Genomic DNA, 23,764 nt, shown 5'->3' on the forward strand with positions numbered 1-23,764 from the left:
AATTCTCTCACCTTTATTTTTCTTGCTCTTAATTTCCATATTTTTGGCTCATTTGTGACTCATTTCCACTCTTGTCTGTCTTGCTTAGTATCCACTCAAATATAGCGACTTTCTACATATTTTCATGTACCCTTAAGTCTTACCTGTCAGTTCCTTTCTTTCCTCCTGTGAGAAAGCACCTACTTCCGAAAGTCTGCAATTTTACGTAGTGCACTTTCATCAACTTATGCTTCACGGGTAGTCTTGTATCCATATTTAAAATATTTTCAGTTTAAGATAAATTTTCTGTATATTAAAGGCACTAGCTGGACACTTGTAACAATAGTGTGTAGTTTATTTTTCCTCCATCATTTCGGAATTTAAAATATTAAGAATTTTTTGTTTTGGAAGATCCTGAAGTATAACAAATGCTTTATTAAATTTTCTAAAATTTAAAGGAAATATTGCTATCTGATATAAAGACGTATTAATGTGGGGTTCTCATAAGCTACAATCACACTAAGAATGATTACAAAAATGTTTTGACAGAAAATTTTATTTCATATAAATGCTGATCCAAAAACTATAATAACACTGTAATTTTTTAAACCCTCATTTAATGTCTACATGGAAATGTATTAAGTTACCATATTAGTACAGTTTAAAATGTATAATATATAAATTCTTTGATACTAAGTGTTGTTTTGCATCTTATACCAAATTTCCATTAAAATGTTTCAGAAAGCTGGAGAGGTTTAAAAAGACTGCAAATATGTTACCTCCAAAATTTTTGAGCTTTGTAGATACCAGTCTTGTAGCAATGCTTTTTTGTTTGTGGAGGCATATATGCAAAGTTGTAAAATTGTGCACATTCATATATAATAAAAGCTACAAAATTTAACTTCCAGAAAAAATTTGGTCCACAGCAGTCGCCAGTTAATTATAAAGGAATACACATCAGTAAAATTATTTGTACAAAAATCTTCACCAAAAATTACAAGATTTTTCAATTCACCAGTGGGATTTTTTCATTATCATTTACTTAGATCCCTGATACATTTCTGTTAAAAAGTAATTGACTAGTTGCCAGTCTCACAGATGTGAGCTCTTAATGCTCCTTAATAATCCTTATGGAATCAAATTTAAAGTTAGTTAAGCCATGTAAAAAAACTTTTGTTTTGTCTCACATTTCAGAATGTATCAAAGTTTAGCTTAAATTTCTACTTGCTTCATTTTATACAGACTATTGTTAAGAGTCATTGCACAATTAGGTAGAGGCATTTAATTCTAACCCAATTACTTGGCAAAAGTTGTCAAAATTTAATGCATTCTAAACTTCAGATATTTAAGAGCACAGCTCCTTCAGTGATGACTGTAGCACAATGAACATGATTTTTCATTACAGTTTTTCAATTTTAAGTTTTAATGCAGTAGTAGCACAAATCTTAATTCTGAGATCTGTTTTAAAGTTTCTGCATAAGAGATTTTTGTGAAATGCATCCATTCCATGTAACTTTATGTATCACTGTACAAGAGTTCAGGTGGGCACACACTGAGGGCAAAAATTAGACCCTCAGAGGTCTCTTACTCCAGTCCCATAGTTGGCACCACCGGCACGTGCTAGGTGGTTGCGGAAGTAATCTATATCCAGCTCTGCTTGACTCTCCAGCTGCAGTTCAACAGCAAAGTTCTGCAACATTGTTGATAGTTTTGTAAAGTTAGTTTTCTAAATGACTTTATATTCAAAAACAATATCTTCAATGCAGTGTACAACTTCAGAACAACTAAATTACTACAGTATTAACAGGCTGCATATTTCGCACGTTAAGTGAGTTTTAACTTCAACAGAACACTATATGTACTGAATTGCAATTGAAATATTTAATGTGTTCTCAAAGTGAATGATAGCTTCAAGCAGAGCTTCTTCTTCTTCTTCTTCTTCTTCTTCTTCTTCAAAGTCTAGCACACACACTTTGGCGTCTAGTGCACACGCTTTGGCATGGTTTGAACAGGCTATGAATGGTACATCTTCACCCATGCCCAGGTTTCTAGATGGTTTCAGATCTGATAGAAGTTGTATCACAGACCATCAGTATGTAATGATCGAAATGTTGGTGGAAGCTCTGTTCCAAAAGCTCTACTGCATTTTAGCTGCAAAGATAATTGCAAAGCAGCAGAAATTCACTCACCACCATACACTGAATTTTAGTAAATTTGTTAGTGAAGAGGAATGTTAATGTAAAATGTTGAATAACATCTTTCTCAGGAACATAGTGTGTCTTTTAGGGATGGATTGAAGATGATCCTCTTTTAGGCTGTCATTTAAAACTGTGCAGTTTCCAGAATCAACACCATTATAGCTGGTAAACCGAGTGTAGTTAGTAGCAACCACCCTCTGTAAGGTTGACAGCTATATCAGTTGCCTCCAAAAAGACAGCGTGTGGTTCTCTTCGTTTCCTTGGGACTGCCTACAAGCCTTTAATTTGTAGGTAGTGTTACCAGCAGATTTTTGATCATGGGTAACCATTACATTTTTTAATGTTTTGTGTTGCACAATAGCAGCTGACTGTTCAAATTATGTTACTGCTGTGTACACCAATACTGACTACACTTGTTGCCATATATGGCAAAAAGTGTGCACAGTCTAAATTTGAAATTACCCTCCAAGGGATGCTGACGGAATGAATACTCTAGACAAGATCCACTGTTTCATTCATGACAGAATGGAGGTTTAGATTTTTAACTTTCTCTGTGGTCAAAAGAATTTTAGAGAAAAAGGTTTCCCTACGGGAAAAACAGTGCAAGACCTGAGAGCAGAGCAAAATTTTTCTCGGCAATTTAAATTGTGTGTTAGTAGCATTATCGCAATTATGATCCTGCCACCACAGAATGATCCATTTTCATAGAAATGGAGGGCACAATTCAAATATAGGCTGATTCAACAGGTGGTCATTTATGCATCACCAGTAAGTTCCATGCTTTTATTATCAAGTACTGGGTGAATTACGTCTGGGTGGTAGCATGCTATCAGTTACACAGCCTCAAGGTGTACACAGCTTTCAACTGTACTACTTGTCTTATTGTGGTTAAATATTTAATGTAAGATTACACCTCTTAATGGGTAGATAATTAGAGCATTTTTAATTTTAAGTTTGAACAATAATTACACACAATACTGAAAATCCTTGTTTTGTTGCCTCTGGAAGCCATCAGACAGGCAACCTGCAACTCATCAGTTTTTAAGACAGTTGCTTAATATATTCTGCATTGTATGTGCCCTTAGGAGAAGTTGACTGTGTTAAACTGAGGGAATAAAGCAATGTATTAACGGAACACATTTGAACCCATGTTAGTCACTTTACTGATAATCCTATGACTTGTTTTAGTGCAAACCAACAGTGAATGGAAGAACTTTCAACAAACTGAAAATTGTAACAGGGCTAAAAACTTTAGTTTGCTTTTTATAAACTAAGTATGGTATTCAAAGTTAACCGTACATTATGCCTGGAATAGAAAGATTAATGTCAGTTGTGTAAATGAAGACTAGTAATACAATAACATGGAATCTGAATGCAGTAACTGATCATGAAAACAGACTGCTCAGCAAGCAAGAGAGAGACATGCTATGATTTACTAAGTGGTAGGAAAACAAAAGTGATGAAGTAAGATGAGTAGGTCAATTTTGATAATGAAAATAAAATGACTGAATGAGACTTATAACCACAGATGCAGATGGTAGGTAGACCAAGACATTTACTGGACTCCAGGAGATTAGCAACACCTTTATGGGAAGTTATCACTGAAGCCTAGTGGATGGTGAAGAATAGAAATCCATTATCCAACAGTGGATCTCAAAGCAATAATGATTTATGTCAAACAGGTTATCCATTTCCATTTGCTGCCAAGCAAATCTAATGCTTGCAGTGAGCTTCTGGGTGTTCAGCCAAGATTTTTCCATTTTATGCACAGTATTTTGACCACCAGCTTACTCTTTTTCGGGTGCTGTGAGTTTCCTGTTTTGTACTCACTGTCTGCAAGCCAACTAGACTGATCTATTTCTTTCCAATGTTTATTTACAGCTTAATTTGATTCCTGATGCCCACTCTGATGTTCTATGAAACACACCTGTCAGCATTTTTTAGTTCTGGTGGATGTAATGGCTCGTGGGATCTTAATGTTTTGCAAGCTTCAAGCCTCATTTAAATTGAAACCTCCATCCTTGTTTATTATATTTCTTTTCACAAGACTCTTTACACTCTCAGAAATTGTTTCAAAATACCTCAAATCTATTGGGCTCATTTTAATTCATTTTATGCTCATATTTGAAGCAGTGTTCTGTGACAGTATTTGCTTGAATGTTTTCGTCCAGTATGCTGCTTACATTCCTTGCATAGCCCCTTGACTATTCTGGTGGTCTGCCCCTTTAATACAGCCCTCATTGGAATGACAAGTTTCTAAGACAGCATAATTAAGCAGTCATCCAATTAAATGAACAAGGATGGCACTCTCAATTTAAACAACATTTGGGGCCCGGCACTATTTACATAGAAGCTGCTGGCCATTACATCCACCGAAGATGGTAAACAGAATGTGTTTTATGACATATCACTGCAGGTTCTAGAAATAAACATCAAAACATAGTAGGCACTGGGAATTTTAGCGATTCGAAATTATAGAGCCACTCAGCCTTCTACCATCTGTAACACAATATTCTGGATATGTTTGTGTGCACAGGTTTAAAACCAGTTGCGGGAAGAAAGACGCGGCAGATGAATGGCACTGAAAAGTACCTGTGAGGCAGTCCACTGATGTTTTAGTGTATAAGGAAGAACCATGGCGTTCATATGCAGATCTGTTGTTATTATTATTGTTATTATTATTGTTATTATTATTATTATTATTATTATTATTATTATTATTATTATTATTATTATTATTACAAGGACAGTTGTAAAAGAACTCTTGACACAAGCTTGCTATAGGTGAGACATTTTCTGATTCGTGTTAAGAAAAGTTATGGTATCTAAACCAACTTTCTTTTAACTGTAACAATTTGTTTCTGACATTCGGCTTTATGAGAGACTTACAGGAAGTTAAATATTTATGGGGAAGTGAGTGTTATTGCGTATGGAGGACAAATAAATCATTAATTGATGGAAAGTAAAGTTTGCAAGTCTACTTATTTCGTACGTAGAGCTAGTCTACAAATTCCTGCACGTAGCATTATTCGACAGGGAAGAAGTGAAGAGTGTTTCCAGCAGCCGGCTAGCCAGTAAAGAAGAGTGGATGCTAGTTCCAAGTAAGTCACCTTGTAAAGAAGTGGAAGGTGGTTTGGAGGAATAAAACAATACCAGACCCACACCCACACCCACGAAGTCGTTAGAACTTTAGAGAATCCAACTTTACTATGAATAGCAAAATGAGCCCAACAATGGTAGACTTTCTGGAGTCCAGACAGTTAGTACTCTTAAGAGCACCACTCCCGGCACCTGAAGACAACAAATGGGTTGGTCATCGAAGTATTGTCTTTAAAATAGAAACACACCTTAGATGAATACCCAGAAACATACCATTAATTGCAGTGAGACGATTCGGGAGATCAAATCAAGTCTAACAGTGGCTTTTCTCACACTTAGCAGGTACTTGTGGTAACTGATGCTTAATGTTCACTGCTATGACAGTGATTTGTGACTGATTCCCATCTATATCCCTTTCACTCAGAACCTTTTGTGTATCATGCATGCAGAGGAATATTTGCCAACTCCAAAAATATTACTTATATTGCATGGAAATTACTGCTAAAGGCATCCCATAGCACAACTTAGCACTTCTGTTATTACTTGTCCAGAATAATGCTCCAAAATTGATGCTAAATATGACAATGACCTAAATGCCTCAGGCAGAAGTGAATGTATGAAATGTTACCACCTTCCACCAACAACTCCTATAACTGGGAAGTTTGAGAGCACTGTCACTGACCATTTCATGAAGATGAAGAAGGTCTAGTTGTCTCCTACTGCATAATAGATCGTGTTTCTTCTTACTTTCTTGATGCATTAACCATATTCATTTTTAGCGGATGATGTAACACCACTTCAAATGTTTTTGGTGAAAGTCAGTTCATTGGAACTTTGACCAATCTAAAGAGCTCAGGAATATAACAACTCAAACACAAATGCTGTTAACTTTATGTCTTGATGAAGTGTCTTATTGTGTCTGTCCACAGGTATGAACAGTAAGTATTAGTAGAAAGTAAAGGTATTTTGGCCTGAAACAATTCATTTTAATTGTATTTGCATGGGTGTTTTTAAGAGACTGCACATCCTATATTTGAATTTTTACATTCTACAGAGCTCAAATTATATTGAAACACTGGCCATATAACCAAGAGTAATATCACAAAAGTGTGTTTTCTCAGTTCATGAAATTTTTAATTTATGGCTACAGCAAATATACTTTCAAATGAAATACAGTAAATGTTTTAGTTATGAACACAAAATAGTGTACCAGTTATAAACTTTACCATATAACAATAGAATGCTATCACTTCTAAAACAAAGGAACAGGTTTATATTCTAATCTCAAACTGCGACATAGTTTAGACTATTAGTGACTGCATTAGTTTGGCAAGTGAAGTGTGTGTGTTCAGTTTGTCACATACTTACAGCAATAATGTCCTTGATAACAGCTTTATCAGTACTCATCTTTGCTCTCTTTATCACTCCAACAGACGGGCCCACCCACGTCACAAATAGGAACTTTTGTCTCTTGCTCATCTCATCACCCATCTGTACAGATTTAAGAATAAGATATTAACATTTAAATGAAAATGAAAAAACATGCTTTTGTTTTCACAGAGATGTGAAAAAGTTAAGTAGGAGGTTAGTGACCATTCTGTTAAATATGTAGCTCTGTAATTAAGCTGGCTATGTCGCGCAATTCTTACAGCAGGTTAGGAATGACTGATCAATAACTACACGTAACATGTTTCATTTCCATCTTCAGAAATTCAAGTGCGAAGGTAGCACAAAGAAGAGCATAACCAGTTGTGTACTTAACATGACAGTAACATGTTATGTACACAACACTTGTCCTTGTGCTACCCTTGCACTTTGATTTCTGAAGACGGAAATTATTTCAAAATTGATCCTGTGTAACTTATGACTCAAGAGTTTTTCTTAATCTGCTGTAAGAACTTTTTCTGCAACCTAGCCAGCATAACTACAGATCTATGCATATTCAATTTTGTTTACTTTCTTTGTAAAAATGGTTGTATTCATACCATTGATTAAATTTTAACACCAGGAGAAACTATTTGCACTTCTGATTTGGAACTTCAAGATTCTCAGAATAATGTAGATCAGATATTTCTTACTGTTAGCACTTTGTATTCACAATTATAAGTCACTGATAAACAAATTTTTGTTACCTCAATAGTTAATTTCACACATACATACATACAAATTACACATCACAGTAGGATATATTTTCAATAATTTTTTTTCTAATTTTAACGTCAAAGTTTCATATTTCTTTCTTAGAAATTTTCATTTATTCAATTGTCAAATTTCTAACAATTCTAATAAAACTTTCTTTCATTAGAAAGCTTATTACTGTTTATCTACTTTCTCAATTAAATACACCAAGTTTTTGGAGACATTGTAATCTTGCTACACAAGTAAGTTATTCCAATTTAAAACAGTACATTCCACTTCAGTTTTATATCCTTTAAATTTAAAGGCAGTTTAATTGAACAATCACAAAGACTGAAATACAATATTTTTCCTCCAGCATCAACTTTGTTAACAATCTTCTGTCTATATTGTACCGAGTTCATAATGCATACTTGTTCTACTCCACTAAAATGTGTGTTTTCACCCCCAGTATCCACTAACGTGTTGTTGTTGCAAAGTATTAATGTTCTTCACTGTGAATTTCATGCAGCATACAGCACACAAACATGCACAACTTTTTTGTATTCATCCATATTTACAACTGCAAGACTTCTGTTTCTCCCAGTACTCAACCAACCTTGCAGAATACAGTGGGGTGAGAACTTCAGCAAACTCTGATAGGCCACAGGTTAACACTCCATTTCCGATACACAAATGCAATGGCGGAATGCTGTGCAAGAAAATTTATACCTTCTTTAAGTGTAGCCTTGCGAACCAAGGAACAAATTTTAGGGCACAAATTATCTCCATGTCAAGAAGGTAATTTCCACATGGGAGGTGAACTCTCTAACGAACTTCTTGAAAACATAAAAGCTAATACTGGTGTCAAAACCTAGGGAAAAATCTCTCAAGTCATTTACAGAATCACTGCTTTTATTCCATTGAAGAGTAAATCTATGAAGTGTGCTAAATACTTAACATATGACGTGTTTTATTGTAACCTTAAATAAATATTCTTAGAAATCACTTTCGGAAGTGTGCTTCTAACTTGACTTGTCCTATGTCTTATGCAAAAAATGCTTTTGTAGGCAACAGGAGGACCACCACCACCATGCAGTGTCTGAAGTAATTTAGAGTGAAAATGATCAAGTGATGAGCAAGCATCATTAATTCTATCTGACCTGAGGTAGAGCACTATTCCAAGCACAATTCAAGAGAAACCTTTATCTCAACACATAAGGTTATGCCTGAATCTCTGTTTCATTAGATAGGATGACTGGTACTGAGGCAGTGTTCTGCCATAGCAGGCTTGCTCTCACGTCTTACACCTGTGTGAGATGTGTTATCCCAGGTGCAGAAGTGTAGAAGTATGAAACCGGAATTTGGTTGCAATAATTACACTTCTGTAGTTTGAAACTGATAAATGGTATTTCATTCAAAATAATCTCCACTGCTATTTATTTATACATTTAACTCAACTTCATGGCAGACTATGAAACACCCCCCCCCCCCCACACCCACACACACACACACACACACACACACACACACACACACACACACACACACACACACACACACACACACACTTTTGAAGCAGACCAGCCAGCGAGCCATTTTCATATGAACTGAGGCCTTATTCAGTGAAAGCGTGTCCCAGTGATGCAAACAGATGATAATTGGATAGAACCAAGTCTGGGGAATAAGCTGCATGCCCTAGTATTTCTCAACTGTACACCTTGATTATTTCCCTGACTAATTTTGCTGTTTGTGATGGGGCATTGTCATGGAGCAATATAATTTTTGTTACCTTCTTCCATACTCCAGTCATTTCGCATGTAAAGCTCAATTCAAATTGATCATTTGCTATTGGTAGTGATCAGTGTTAACAGTTCACCAGGTTTCAGCAGCTCACAATAGATGAGACCCTTCTCATCCTACCAAACAGAGCATCGTCTTCTTTACAAAGCAGTTTGGTCTTGCAATGGATGTCCATGGTCTACCTGGCTTCACCTGTAATTTATCATGTTTAGGATCCATTTTTCATCACCTGCCACTATTCGATGGAGACTACTTTATCTGGCAAGCAGCATTTAACAAGTGGTCTTTCTGCTGTCTTTCATTCAGTTCATGCAGAACTCATTTTCCCACATTCTGAACCTTTCCTACAGCTTTCAGCCAAAGAGAAATAGCTTTTTGCATCACATTCAATTGTTCCACAAGTTCCTGTTGAGTGACGACCACCACCACCACCACCACCACCACCACCAATTTTTTTTTGGTGGCTTCCCACACTTGTCATTTCTTACATCAAAATCACCACATTTAAATTTTTTAACCACTCTTAAACGCTGTTTTCCCAAGAGCATGTTCGCCAAAAGCCTCAACAAGCATTCTATGCCATTCTGCAGCACTTTTCTTCAAATGATATCAGAAAACCAATGCTGTCCGCAAATCTTAGTTCATATGCACAAAAGTTTACATGTTTATGGATTTTAAACAGATACCGATGTATGGCACTTTGGTTAGGCACTGCAGATGCAGTCTCTCGGGTCCTACATTGATGGCTAGCACCATCCTCAGGGAAATTCCAGCTTCATACTTTTACACCTCATATATACAGCTCCTCCACAGTTCTGATCTCATTCCCACCTTACACTAATGAATTACATCATTTACAGGCCTAATAGAGCTCCAATCTTAGATGGGCAAACATGGTTCATACTATGTTTCCACAAAATATAACCAATCTCTTTGAAATGCTACTGAATTACATGGACACTTTGCCTTATGCAGGAAGGATTTCCAAAAGGATCGGTCATATTTTGTGGAAACATCGTGTGAATTGCATTTTTTTAAACACCATCTACAATTAGGTCTGTAAAAGATAACCTTTGTTTGTGTAAGGTGGGTGCCTGCTGTGCTTAGCGATTGTGGAATGTCGTTTGTCAGAACACCAGGACCATGGAGGATCAATGTATTGAATTTAAAGCATTACCCATGCTTGTAACAGCTGAACCTATCTGCTGCTTAACACTGCCTTGGCACTGGTCATCCAATGGAATACAACACACATTCTGGCATGCACCTTTAACTTTTGGGATTGTGTTAGCAAGCTGCAGTTGAGATTAAATAAGCTCATAGCATGGTTTCCTTGTCGAGTAAGAGGGACAATGTTAATGCTATTCTTTCACCTACTCATCATTTACTGCTGACCCTTATCTTAGGTTGTGCACTTGCACTAGTGTTTACAGAGTGGGAGTGAATGCTTCTTGGTCTGCATAGCCCCTCCTTCCAAGTATGTAAATGTCTTAACAACACCCTTCCATTTGTGCCTTGAAACTAACTGGTGTTGAACTGTTTAAATACTGGCACTTGAAGACATCTGGCTGCATTCCCATTAGATGTTGGGTCATATTTACATGTATTTGAAAAATTTTTCAAAATAATCATGTAGGAAACTGCTCATGTTAACATATTCTTAGGTATGCTGTCCAATAAGTACACAGAAGCTTTATTGAAGCCTACTATGAAATTAAAAAAGAAAATTTTGTTCTCACCTGTATCCTTATGTACCCAAAGGCTCTATCTTCATCTCCAAACTGCTCTCTGAACTGGTCAAAGTCCTTGCCCTTTGCAGAGCACACAATACGGCTTCCTTCAAACTTGAATACTGCCCTGCAGAACAATGCTTCTTTTAATGAAGAGAGTTTTGAACTAAATAATAGTATCAAGTTTTTGTATTTTAATAAACAATCTGACTTATCAATTATATTATATGTAACTCAGTTAACAGTTTAAAAACAAAGATGATGTAAACACAAAAAGGGGGGGGGGAGGTGGCAGGGGGGGCGGGGTGGAAGGCGGGCCTTTCCTGTCATGTAAAACATTCCCATTAAATGGTAACAAGATGTGCATGTCATTAACTTATCCATATGTGGTAAAACATTTGTTCTAACAATATTTTTTTTTTAAAGCATAAAATATCAGATTTTCTAATTTAAAAAAATCACTCATGTTTAATATCACAAAACTGTTAAATAGTGACAATTCTACCACCAGACAACACACATACTTAAATTGGTGGATCATGTAGGGATCCACCAAATGCTGTCTGTCTTTGCAATATCCAAATGATAATGGGTCGTCAAGGTCAGCAAACAGACATTGATACCTGCTCCCGTGTGTCTCATATGCACGAGTGGCTGTCAAATCCACATATCATCGCCATATGTGCACATTTCTTTTGTTTTAGGGTACAAAAACAACGAGGGTCATATGCACCTATGTCAAAACTTTAGAGCAAGTAAAGGAGTCAAAAATTACTACATGTCGATCTCAATTGATGGAAGAGAAGAAAGCTAAAAACAGGGATGTGGAGAAGGGTGTACAAAATATACCACTGAGAAACGTAGGTCCAGAAATAAAAAATTAAATGGTCTTCATCATACTGCTATGACAGTTTAGAAGTGAAACACCATTGACAGTCCACCTGTCGTTCGCTAAAACGGCCAATAACACAAGACGGAAATTCAGGAGTTGAAAAAAGGGCTTTCCATCAGGAAATGGCAGATAGTCAAAAGTTGAATGTAATGTTCACAAAGTAGTGGGGGAGCACCACTTAAATGGCAATGGCTAAAGAGACAGTGCCCTATACACAAACTGCTTAAAATGATCTCAGAGCGAGAGGTCAGAGGTGGTGTCCAAGCCACTGGAGGTGGCTTAATAACCTGGAGCTTGTTCCCATGAAGGGAGACCATTGGTGATGCCAAAGTGACATCTCCTGCTGACAGACAGCAACATACAGATCAGTGGGAATGTAAGCACTAGCAGGCTGAAGTACAAGGACTTGGTAGCAGTGTCAGTGGCCTAATTTCCTGTCAGACTGACACGACCAGGAGCCCACAAACATCACAGTGGCTCCATCAAGCATGAGCAACTGACACCACTCCTGGACCCATTGCACTAAGGGATGGACAGTGTACAGCAGACAGAGCTTTGAAGGGTGTGGGTGTAGAGAGAGAGAGAGAGAGAGAGAGAGAGAGAGAGAGAGAGAGAGAGAGAGAGAGAGAGAGAGAGAGGAGGGGGGGGGGAAGAACTCTGCTTCCAGAACACTGCTGAGGATTTACAGCAGATACCTAAAAATGTCAATGCCAATGGCACACCAGACACTACAATCAGCCCGAGAGCCATCAGTGTGCAGAAAGGTACGCTGGGTATGAAGCTCATTAAACTGGAGGCAATAGAGCAGGGCTGGAGCAATGTTCTTAGGAAGTGAATGAAGGCCAAGGTGAACATAGGCTGTCACACAAAGCCAAGGTGGTGAAAAGTTTACACCCACCAGGAAAGTTGCAGGTAGCAAGAAGTTAAGTTGTCAGAGCAAGAGCTGAAAAAACTCCAGGAGGTAATAGAAGAGGGACACACCCCATACTGGAGATTAAGGGACTCCAGTAAGGAGGCACAGTACGTGGGTTGGGGGGGGGGGGGGGCATGCATGGCATATATATCCTCAGGAGAAAGTCATTGCAGTAGGACAGTGGTAGTTTGGCAGCTAGTGTAAAAGGCAGCAGTGGCCAAATTAATGCCACAATAGTGGATAGTATTGATACAGAGTAGGGACAGACATGCAGAAGCATAAACAAAACACCCATAGTCTAATTTCAAATGGACGAGGGAGAAGGGTAGCATGATCTGTTCTCCAGGAAATACCTTTGAGGACACGTAGGACAATGAGGGACAGCATACAGTGGACTGTCATGCAAGACGTGGGAGGACCAAGGAAGTTTGCTATTGACCATGAGCCCCAGGAATTTTGTGGTTTCAATTAACAGAAGAGCAATAGGCTTAAGATGTCAAGATGGTGGGAGAAACCAATTGTTCAACCAGAAATTCATACAAACCTTGTCAGTGGAAATGGTAAAGCCACTGTCTATGCACCACGAATAAAGACGATCAAGACATCGCTGAAGATGCTGCTCAATGAGAAAAGTCTGGAGAACTGCTATAGATGGCAAAATCATCAAAAGAAATGATTGACAGGAGACAAGCCACTATGGTTACTGGAACCCTGAGGTACACCGATTTCCTGCGTAAATGTGTTCGACAAAGGCAAAACCCACAAGAACCTTGAAACTTCTGTCTTAAGAATTCCTCAAGGGAATGGGGCAGGCGGCCATGGAATTGCCGTGTGTAGATAGTATGGATGATACTAGTCGTCTGGCAGGTGTCATAGGCCTTCTCCAAATTTAAAAACATGGAGACAGTCTGGGATTCTGCAGAAAACCATTCACGACATGGGTAGACAAAGGGGCGAGATTGTGAACTGCAACACAGTGCACCCAAAATCCACACTGTGCAGTGTTGAGTAATTTGCACAACTCTAGCCACCATACCAGCAGGGCATGAATCATAAGTTCCATTACCTTGCAATAACAACTGGTGAGAGAACTAGGATGATAGCTAGAAGAAAGGTGCTTTGTCTTACTGGGCTTAGGTATGGGTACGACATTGGCTTCACACCAGTGTGTGGGAAACATGCACTCTGCCCAAATGTGGTTGTATGTATTACACACCAAGTGTTTACCTGCAAGAGAAAGGTGCTGTAAAGTCTGAATGTGAACAGCATCCAGCACTGGGGCAGATGATTGGGATGAAACGAGAACACTATCTAGCTATCTCATAATAAAGGCAACATTGTAGCACTCATGATTCTGAGAGAAGCGTATCAACCAAGCATTCTCTGCTCATTTCCAGTGGAGGAAGGCAGGGTGATTGTGGGAGGATCTTGAAATCTCCGCAAAATAGCAGCCCAGGGTTTTCATGATGGTAGGTTTCACAATGACATTTGGTACAGTCAGGCCAGAAATTGGGGAATGGATCTTGGTCCCAGAGAGCTGTGTTAAGTTGGCCCACACATGGAAGAGGGAGTGGAACTGTAAAGAATTAGTGAATGAAATCCAGCTAGCTTTTTTGATGTCCCAAGAAGAGAACTACACTGTTTACACATCTGTTTATAATGAATACAGCTGGCCATCCTAGGATGACATCTAAAACATCGAGAGCACGTCTCTGGCATGCCACAACTCTATTGGGGATGCAGAGTCCACCATGGGACCAGGACACTGAGTGGTAAAGAGGAAGTGCGAGGAATGGAATGTTCTGGTCAGCACAACTGGGGAAATAATGTTCATGGAAGATTGCGAGGGAGCAGTAAAGCCCCAATCAGCCTGAGTAAGTTGCCATTGGGTGTGCACAGATGGTGTAGGAGTCAGCAAATGGATAGCACACGGGAAATGGTCGCTTGAGTGTGTGTCAGTGCAAACAGACTTTCCAGATGATGGGTACGTTGGGCAGTGGAGAAGGATAGGTCCAAATGGGTATATGTATGAGTGGAGTCTGAATGAATGTTGGTGCTCCTGTTTTAAGGCAGATTGAGGTGGTCAGCCAAGAGGGCCTTTGACAGGTACTAGGAGAACCCCAAAGGGGATGGTGTGCATTAAGGTCACTGAACAGTAAAAATGACACAGAAGTTGGCAGGAGACAATTTTGCAGATGCTGCATTAGAGTATGTGTAATCACAAATTTATAAGAATAAGGAATTGCTTATTGTCCTCTTCACAAAAAAGCACACTGCATGAGTGCTGTAAAACATATGCAACAGATTCATTTCCTTTTAATTACTGTAATATTGCTGCATTTTTATACAATACTATGGATAGAATAGTTGTGCACAGCCAAACTGTCTGGTCTTGGCAGCCAGAGATTGTGGTCATGTGCACACATACATTCATCTTTGCTATGCATTGAGTCGGAACTATCCCTTTCACAATACCGTCATCATACCAGCCTGGACTTTCCGTTACTTGAATCTTTATACACATTGTCTTAATTCTTTCTCAATCAGTGACACAAAAAGTGACAACTGTTTTGTATCAGAACTAAAGCTGAGCAATATAAGGGAGGAGAGAGACTGCTGTTCACTGTAAGAATGCCACATTGAGTTCATGCATGCACACAAAACCTCCATGTCCAGCAATTCAGATCATAAAGCAACTGCAGTGACCAGACAGTTGTGACAAACCTGCCACCACACAGTGTCTGGATGGGGGGGGTGGAGCAGGAAAGAAGAGCAGGGAGCAGGAAAGAAGAGCAGGGAGCAGGAAAGAAGAGCAGGGAGCAGGAAAGAAGAGCAGGGAGCAGGAAAGAAGAGCAGGGAGCAGGAAAGAAGAGCAGGGAGCAGGAAAGAAGAGCAGGGAGCAGGAAAGAAGAGCAGGGAGCAGGAAAGAAGAGCAGGGAGCAGGAAAGAAGAGCAGGGAGCAGGAAAGAAGAGCAGGGAGCAGGAAAGAAGAGCAGGGAGCAGGAAAGAAGAGCAGGGAGCAGGAAAGAAGAGCAGGGAGCAGGAAAGAAGAGCAGGGAGCAGGAAAGAAGAGCAGGGAGCAGGAAAGAAGAGCAGGGAGCAGGAAAGAAGAGCAGGGAGCAGGAAAGAAGAGCAGGGAGCAGGAAAGAAGAGCAGGGAGCAGGAAAGAAGAGCAGGGAGCAGGAAAGAAGAGCAGGGAGCAGGAAAGAAGAGCAGGGAGCAGGAAAGAAGAGCAGGGAGCAGGAAAGAAGAGCAGGGAGCAGGAAAGAAGAGCAGGGAGCAGGAAAGAAGAGCAGGGAGCAGGAAAGAAGAGCAGGGAGCAGGAAAGAAGAGCAGGGAGCAGGAAAGAAGAGCAGGGAGCAGGAAAGAAGAGCAGGGAGCAGGAAAGAAGAGCAGGGAGCAGGAAAGAAGAGCAGGGAGCAGGAAAGAAGAGCAGGGAGCAGGAAAGAAGAGCAGGGAGCAGGAAAGAAGAGCAGGGAGCAGGAAAGAAGAGCAGGGAGCAGGAAAGAAGAGCAGGGAGCAGGAAAGAAGAGCAGGGAGCAGGAAAGAAGAGCAGGGAGCAGGAAAGAAGAGCAGGGAGCAGGAAAGAAGAGCAGGGAGCAGGAAAGAAGAGCAGGGAGCAGGAAAGAAGAGCAGGGAGCAGGAAAGAAGAGCAGGGAGCAGGAAAGAAGAGCAGGGAGCAGGAAAGAAGAGCAGGGAGCAGGAAAGAAGAGCAGGGAGCAGGAAAGAAGAGCAGGGAGCAGGAAAGAAGAGCAGGGAGCAGGAAAGAAGAGCAGGGAGCAGGAAAGAAGAGCAGGGAGCAGGAAAGAAGAGCAGGGAGCAGGAAAGAAGAGCAGGGAGCAGGAAAGAAGAGCAGGGAGCAGGAAAGAAGAGCAGGGAGCAGGAAAGAAGAGCAGGGAGCAGGAAAGAAGAGCAGGGAGCAGGAAAGAAGAGCAGGGAGCAGGAAAGAAGAGCAGGGAGCAGGAAAGAAGAGCAGGGAGCAGGAAAGAAGAGCAGGGAGCAGGAAAGAAGAGCAGGGAGCAGGAAAGAAGAGCAGGGAGCAGGAAAGAAGAGCAGGGAGCAGGAAAGAAGAGCAGGGAGCAGGAAAGAAGAGCAGGGAGCAGGAAAGAAGAGCAGGGAGCAGGAAAGAAGAGCAGGGAGCAGGAAAGAAGAGCAGGGAGCAGGAAAGAAGAGCAGGGAGCAGGAAAGAAGAGCAGGGAGCAGGAAAGAAGAGCAGGGAGCAGGAAAGAAGAGCAGGGAGCAGGAAAGAAGAGCAGGGAGCAGGAAAGAAGAGCAGGGAGCAGGAAAGAAGAGCAGGGAGCAGGAAAGAAGAGCAGGGAGCAGGAAAGAAGAGCAGGGAGCAGGAAAGAAGAGCAGGGAGCAGGAAAGAAGAGCAGGGAGCAGGAAAGAAGAGCAGGGAGCAGGAAAGAAGAGCAGGGAGCAGGAAAGAAGAGCAGGGAGCAGGAAAGAAGAGCAGGGAGCAGGAAAGAAGAGCAGGGAGCAGGAAAGAAGAGCAGGGAGCAGGAAAGAAGAGCAGGGAGCAGGAAAGAAGAGCAGGGAGCAGGAAAGAAGAGCAGGGAGCAGGAAAGAAGAGCAGGGAGCAGGAAAGAAGAGCAGGGAGCAGGAAAGAAGAGCAGGGAGCAGGAAAGAAGAGCAGGGAGCAGGAAAGAAGAGCAGGGAGCAGGAAAGAAGAGCAGGGAGCAGGAAAGAAGAGCAGGGAGCAGGAAAGAAGAGCAGGGAGCAGGAAAGAAGAGCAGGGAGCAGGAAAGAAGAGCAGGGAGCAGGAAAGAAGAGCAGGGAGCAGGAAAGAAGAGCAGGGAGCAGGAAAGAAGAGCAGGGAGCAGGAAAGAAGAAAAATGGGATGGGTGCATTGGCAGAAGGTGGCATACAATGAGTGAGGGTGCATGAATAGCAAAAAGGTGATAAGACAGAGGGGACAAACTACTGGGTGGATGGTGTAGCAGCAGTATGTTACCATAGATTGAGGCCAGAATAATTTGGTAAGCGAAGTATTTAGTGTAAGGATAACTGCCATTTGGGCACTTTAAGAAAGCATGTGGAGGGGGAGAGTATCTGGGTTATGAAGCAGCCACTGAAATCTAGTGTGTGATATTCAGCTCCATGTTGGGGCACAGCATTTTATACTGGTATGATTACCAACCAGCTGCCCACCCTATGTAATGATTGCAGCAGGACTATTACACGACATGGCTTGTGTTCACAGGTGACTTCGCATCTGATGGGTGAGGACAAGCCTGTGGTGGAACTGGAATAGAAAGGGCTGGGTGGGTGCATTGGGTAATTTCTCAGGAATACATTACCTGTGGCACAGATATGGGAGCAATGTAGTGATGGACTAGTATGTGAAAAGCTGAGTGAGCAACAGACCACTTTAGAAGGGATGGGAAGGACACTGGGTAGGATGTCCTCAATTTCAGGGCATCATGGAAATTCACCAAAACCTGACAAAGGATTTGGTTGATTTGGTTCAGTTGTTCCGCCCTGGGACAATACTGAGTGATGAAGGGCACTGTTGGTTCTTGTGGGTGTGTGGAGAAATGGCACAGGATATCTGTTTGTGAACTAGGTCTTGGGGCAGGGGTTGCATCTAGTCTGCAAACAGATATCCCATACCATTTCACCCACATTCCCAATCCTCCCTGCCACCCACAAGAACCACCTACAAAGGAGTAGCCTCTTCGTCACCCAATATCACCAGAGACGAGAAACTATATCACATCTTTCCTCATGATTCGGATTACCTATCATCATGCTCTGAAATGAGGGATTCCCTACCCAAGATACCACCTTCCATTCCTCCTCTTCCCTCCCAAAATTGGTATTCTGTCAGCCACCCAACCTGCACCTCAATCCATTTCTGTGCCACTGCCAATCTCAACACCTTGCCACAGGGACACCCTGTGGAGGATCCAGGTGGAGGACCTGCCCAATTTTCTCTCCCGGTACTTATTTCAGTCCTATCACGGGGTTATCCAACCCCGTCAAAGGCCAGGCAACCTGTGAAAGCATGTATGTCACACCATCTCTGCTGCTATCATTGCACAGCTATTTCTGTTGGTGTGACTACCAACCAGCTGTGCATGAAGATGAATGTTGTTGGTCACAGTTTGGCAGTGGCCAAAGATACCACATGGCAGAATGTGCTGTTGAGTATAACCTACTTTATACCAACTGCTGCTTCAGAACTTGGGCCATCCTATCTACCTCCACGTCCCCCCCCCCCCCCCCACCCACCCACCCACCCTTCACTGTCATCCAACCAACAACCTGCTCTGAATTGCACAGATAAATTCTATCTGTAACACACATTCCCCACTCCCAAAACCCTCCTAGGCTCCACTTACAGCAACCTATTACCTCCAGACCCTCCACCAAACAGTTTGTCCTGTCAGCCCTCTCAGCTCCTCCCTATTCTAGCTCTGTCGCCAAAGTACACACAGCCATATCCGCTGCGAGAGAAAACTTACCATTCTAATAAATTTCCTTTACGTCTGTGGTTACAAACTTTTTGTCAACAGATTACTGGATTCCGTTTATAATGACCATCTTCAGATCTGTTTTATAAAATAATGTCCTGAAGTACTGCAGCCATAGTGGCATCAAATGTTAAATGCAAAATCGGCGCAACTACAATCAAATATGTATAACAGCATATGCTGGTGTCAGCAGCACTACACTTACCATTCTGTAGGGGTGCTGTCTGAACGTACATCATCGTATGCTTCCCTGATTTGGTCTCTATCGATGTGTGTAGCTAGAGAGACCTGAAACAAGATACACTGCATCAGAAAGCTGTTTGCATAAATCCACAAGAAAGTATTATTTCTAGGTGATTAATTTGCCGAAGTATTGAGGAGCTATTTTAAACTCATCAACTTTGCGATTTCTCTAATATCACTAAGCTTTACTGCTAAAGCGGAAATTTTGCACTTGTACAAACTGAACAATACATTTTGAGCAATGAGCATAAATTTTAGTGTGTATTTTCGGCACGAAATTTGTCTGGTATGTTCTTGCACATGTATCTACCTTGCTCTAAGAACGACCCCGTAAAAAGCTGATGCACTGCCAAAACTAGAATGCAATATCACAGAACAAAATTTTAAATAAAATGTGCATCCGTAAACTACAGTAATTGACGTATAGTGACGGGGGGGAGAGCATTTTACACATACATTGAAGTTAAAGTTATCGTTTCCCTCTTTCCTTTACACATTCAACTTTGTTGTAGCTCCAACTTTTGAAGTTTGTCGTATTCTTATTCTATTATTCATAACGATTAAGTTACATTTGTGTCTTTTGTGGCTACGCAGTTTTGATAATACAGAACCGTAACATTTGAATTTAATCAACGGCATTTCTTAAATATCTAAGTGGCGAAGTCATTTGGTTCTACTTAAGAGATTGGTATTTACTCTAGGTGACGTTGGTTACTTCCTGCTATAGCCAGTATGTTACGTGTTCACAACAGAGGTTTCGTCTGCTTTTCGCCGAGCTGTAAATCTGTACGAAACCTATACCTTACTCGTTTCGCCGAATCTAAGTCTAGGGTTGGCTTTCATAGCGCCTCTGCTGTTCTGCCAAGCAATCAATTCTGTCACGCTTTTATCGCCGTTAAGTCACGAACCCACGTAATGAACTCACTCTACTTACAGCGTGAAAAATAACCGACTTCCGGGAGATCTTTCTCCGAGTGTCTGTAACATATACAAGGAATTATCACCTGACGACACAGTGCCCACCGTCTAATGCCAGGTAGAGACAGGCGCTCTAATGCCAGGCACCTTCCAGCGGCTGTAGCACAAACTGCTACGGACCGACCACCACCACCACCACCACCACCACCACCACCACCACCACCACCACCATTCGTTACAAAACTTCATGTGATGTAACGAAGCCAGGTTTACGACAGTACATCTCACATTTGCTTAAATTCTGAGACATTATGCGACCTAGTGCCACGAATGAAAATGAAGCAGGCGAAAAGGAATACAAACGTCTCAAAAATTAAATCGGCAGAAGTGCGAAACCGCTAAGCGGTAATGGCTAGAGGACAAATTTAAGGATATAGAAATATCCATGACTAGGATTAAGATGCCACTTACAGCAAAACTGAAGAGACCTTTGAAGGTGGAAGGAGTATGTAGACGGTCTATACTAATGAGACGTACTAGAGGGCAATATTGTGGAAATGGAAGACGACTTGGATATAGATGAACATAAGATGGGAGTTATGATACTGCATGAAGAATTTGACACAGTACTGAAATACCCAAGTCGAAACAAGGCCCCGAGAGTAAACATTCCATTATAACTACTTATGGCCTTCCATCTGGTGAGCAAGATTTAAGAGACAGGCGAAATACCCTCAGACTTCGAGAAGAATATAATAATTCCAATCCCAAACAAAAACAGGTGCTGACAGGTGTGAAAATTATCGAAGTATCAGTTTAGTAAGCCATAGTTGCAAACATTCTTTACAAACGAATGGGAAAACTTGTGGAAGACAATTTCGGGGACGTTCAGTTTGGATTCTGTAGAAATGTAGGAACACGCGAGGCAGTACTGACCCTACAAACTATCTTAGAAAACAGGTTAAGGAAACGCAACGCTTGTAGTATTTGTGGACCTATAGAAAGCTTTTGACAATATCGACTGGAATACTCAAATTCTGAAGGTGGGAGGGGTCAAAGGGAGCGAAGAGCTATTTACAATTTGTATAGAAACCAGATGGCAGAGTCTAGGGGCATGAAAGGGAAGGAGTGTTTGGGAAGGGAGTGAAACAGGGTTGTAGCCTTTCCCGATGTTAATCTGTGTATTGAGCAAGCAGTAAAGGAAACAAAAGAAAAATTCGGAGTAGATATTCAAATCCAGGGAGAGAGAACCTTGAGGTCTGCCGATGACATTGTAATTCTGTCAAGCAAAGTACTTTGGATAAAAAAAACAGTTGAACGGAATGGACAGTGTCTTGAAAGGAGGATATAAGGTGAACATCATCAAAAGCCGAAACGAGGATAATGGAATGTAGGGGAATTAGATCAGATGGTGCTGAGGGAATTGTATTAGTAAATGAGAAAGTAGTAGATGAGTTTTGCTATTTGGGCAGCAAAATAACTGAGGGTGGTCGAAGTAAAGAAATTTGTTACATCGAGTACAGTTTTAAGCTTTAGGGAGTCTCTTCTGAAAGTATTTGTATGGAGTGTAGTCATCCACGGATTACAGACAGTTTAGACAAGAAGAGAATACAAACTTTTGAAATGTGGTACTACAGAAGAATGCAGAACGTTAGATGGTTCAATAAGGTTACTAATGCGGCGCTACTGAATGGAACAGAGGAGGAGAGGAACTGGTGGCACAACTTTACTAGAAGAAGGGATCGGTTGGTAGGGCATTCTGAGGTATCAGGGGATCACCAGTTTAGTACTGGAGGGCAGCGTGGAGGGTAAAAATCTTAGAGGGAGACCAAGAGATGAATACACTAAGCAGATTGAGAAGGATGTAGGATGCAATAGTTACTTGGAGAGCTGCATCTAACCAGTCTCGGGACTGAATACAACATGTGACATGAATGCTATGTAATACTTTAATACGGTTCACTTACAGATTGCATTTGTGCTCTGAAGTTGAAATTGCAAACTTCGTTTTGATGTTTGGCTACAACAGCGAAGAAATAATGAATCTGGTATTTATAAACGTAAATACTGATGTGAAGACTTAATGTGAAAATGAAAAATACTTTTTTCAACTTTTTCCACACCCTGTGGAACATCTATGTCTGGATGTACGGAAGAAATATTCTAAAGTGTATTTTTTGTTAATACTGCTGTACGGAACGAACAGTGTAACCCGTTGTGAGCTACAATAGACCGACATTTTCATTAATATAAAACGCCAGAAAAGTCTCATTTAATCGGCCAGTAAGTCAGCTTTAGTTTGTGGTCGTTCCGTATGAAACAGAACGACCTCTCTGTTAAACAAGGTTGTGACTACGTCATGTTCGAAACCGTCAATCGTGCGCGTATCCCCCTTTGGTCTGGACCAACGGCTGCCAGAAGTTTTGTCTAGTACCTCATCCTGCTTGGCGAATGGCTGGCTATCTACTTCAATGACTAACAATTACGTACGAAATTTAGCAGAATAGTCTATCACTTGCAGACAGATGGCGCAACGGCAGTATGCCATTTTGTGAGAACGTCGTATTAGGGTGAGCACCTTAGAAAGCAGTGAAGTTTCCGATCTAAGACGGGCACAAACTTGAGGGCTTTCCTAACGACGAAGTACGAAACACGGGGTAAGAAAAACAGTATCCGTTTCCTGGCATGCTACGCTTAACCCAACACCAACGGCTCTTTCATTAGGAACCTCCCCAGTAGTATCTAAGGTATTTGGGGTTGTCGACCGCACAGTAGCAAGACTATTAGAAATGAGTTAGGCTAACGGTTCTCCTACAACATCGGCAGACGTCTTTGAGAAACAACCTGATAACGGAAACCATTTACTCTACAACATTACTGTCATGATATCGGTTTTCTTCGTGTCAAGAAAATTACAGAACACTTGAGAAAATGGAAGAGCGGAAGATTCCAACAACACTGTCAGAAAATCACACGCGTAAATTAAATTTTTCAATAAAAATTCCACGTGTGTCGTCGCCTGTCAGTGTCTATATCATCTGAGACTGAGCACTAACTGACCTGCAGAGGAATTATGAAAAGCGCTATTTTGGCTTTGAATGAACTATTCTATTTCGAAAAGCATTTCCCTTCGTCGGAAATAGCATACTACTATTAAAAAGGAATGAACATTTACTGAAAACATGACAAGATTGTACAAAAAATGCGTTCTATATTTCACGCAGTGAAATTAGTTTTCTTAATGGTTGATATGGCGGACAGGATTGTTTGCTGTTTGAGAGGCGCTTTCGCAGGCGACGCTTCTCTGAGATGAAGTGACCCACTGCAAACACCTAGTTAAAGTGTGGTAATATAGGTCTTACGCAAATCCTGGATATTAGCAATTACAAATTAAGTAA

At 40.9% G+C, this 23,764-nt stretch overlaps 1 protein-coding gene across 1 annotated transcript in view; it reads right to left on the reverse strand.

Moving 5' to 3' along the window:
• Positions 1-517: 517 nt before the first annotated feature.
• Positions 518-23,764, reverse strand: part of LOC126277999 (coactosin-like protein) — a 164,756-nt gene continuing 141,509 nt past the window's right edge. The window contains exons 2-5 of the mRNA XM_049977682.1: positions 19,411-19,493; positions 10,934-11,051; positions 6,645-6,767; positions 518-1,669 (exon numbers count right to left, since the gene is read on the reverse strand). Coding sequence (XP_049833639.1) covers positions 1,553-1,669; positions 6,645-6,767; positions 10,934-11,051; positions 19,411-19,493 — 441 coding nt within the window. The 3' untranslated portion in view covers positions 518-1,552. The remainder of the gene's footprint in view (positions 1,670-6,644; positions 6,768-10,933; positions 11,052-19,410; positions 19,494-23,764) is intronic.

This window comes from Schistocerca gregaria, chromosome 6 (genome assembly GCF_023897955.1).
Source record: "Schistocerca gregaria isolate iqSchGreg1 chromosome 6, iqSchGreg1.2, whole genome shotgun sequence".
In the NCBI taxonomy this organism is placed as follows: domain Eukaryota; kingdom Metazoa; phylum Arthropoda; class Insecta; order Orthoptera; family Acrididae; genus Schistocerca; species Schistocerca gregaria.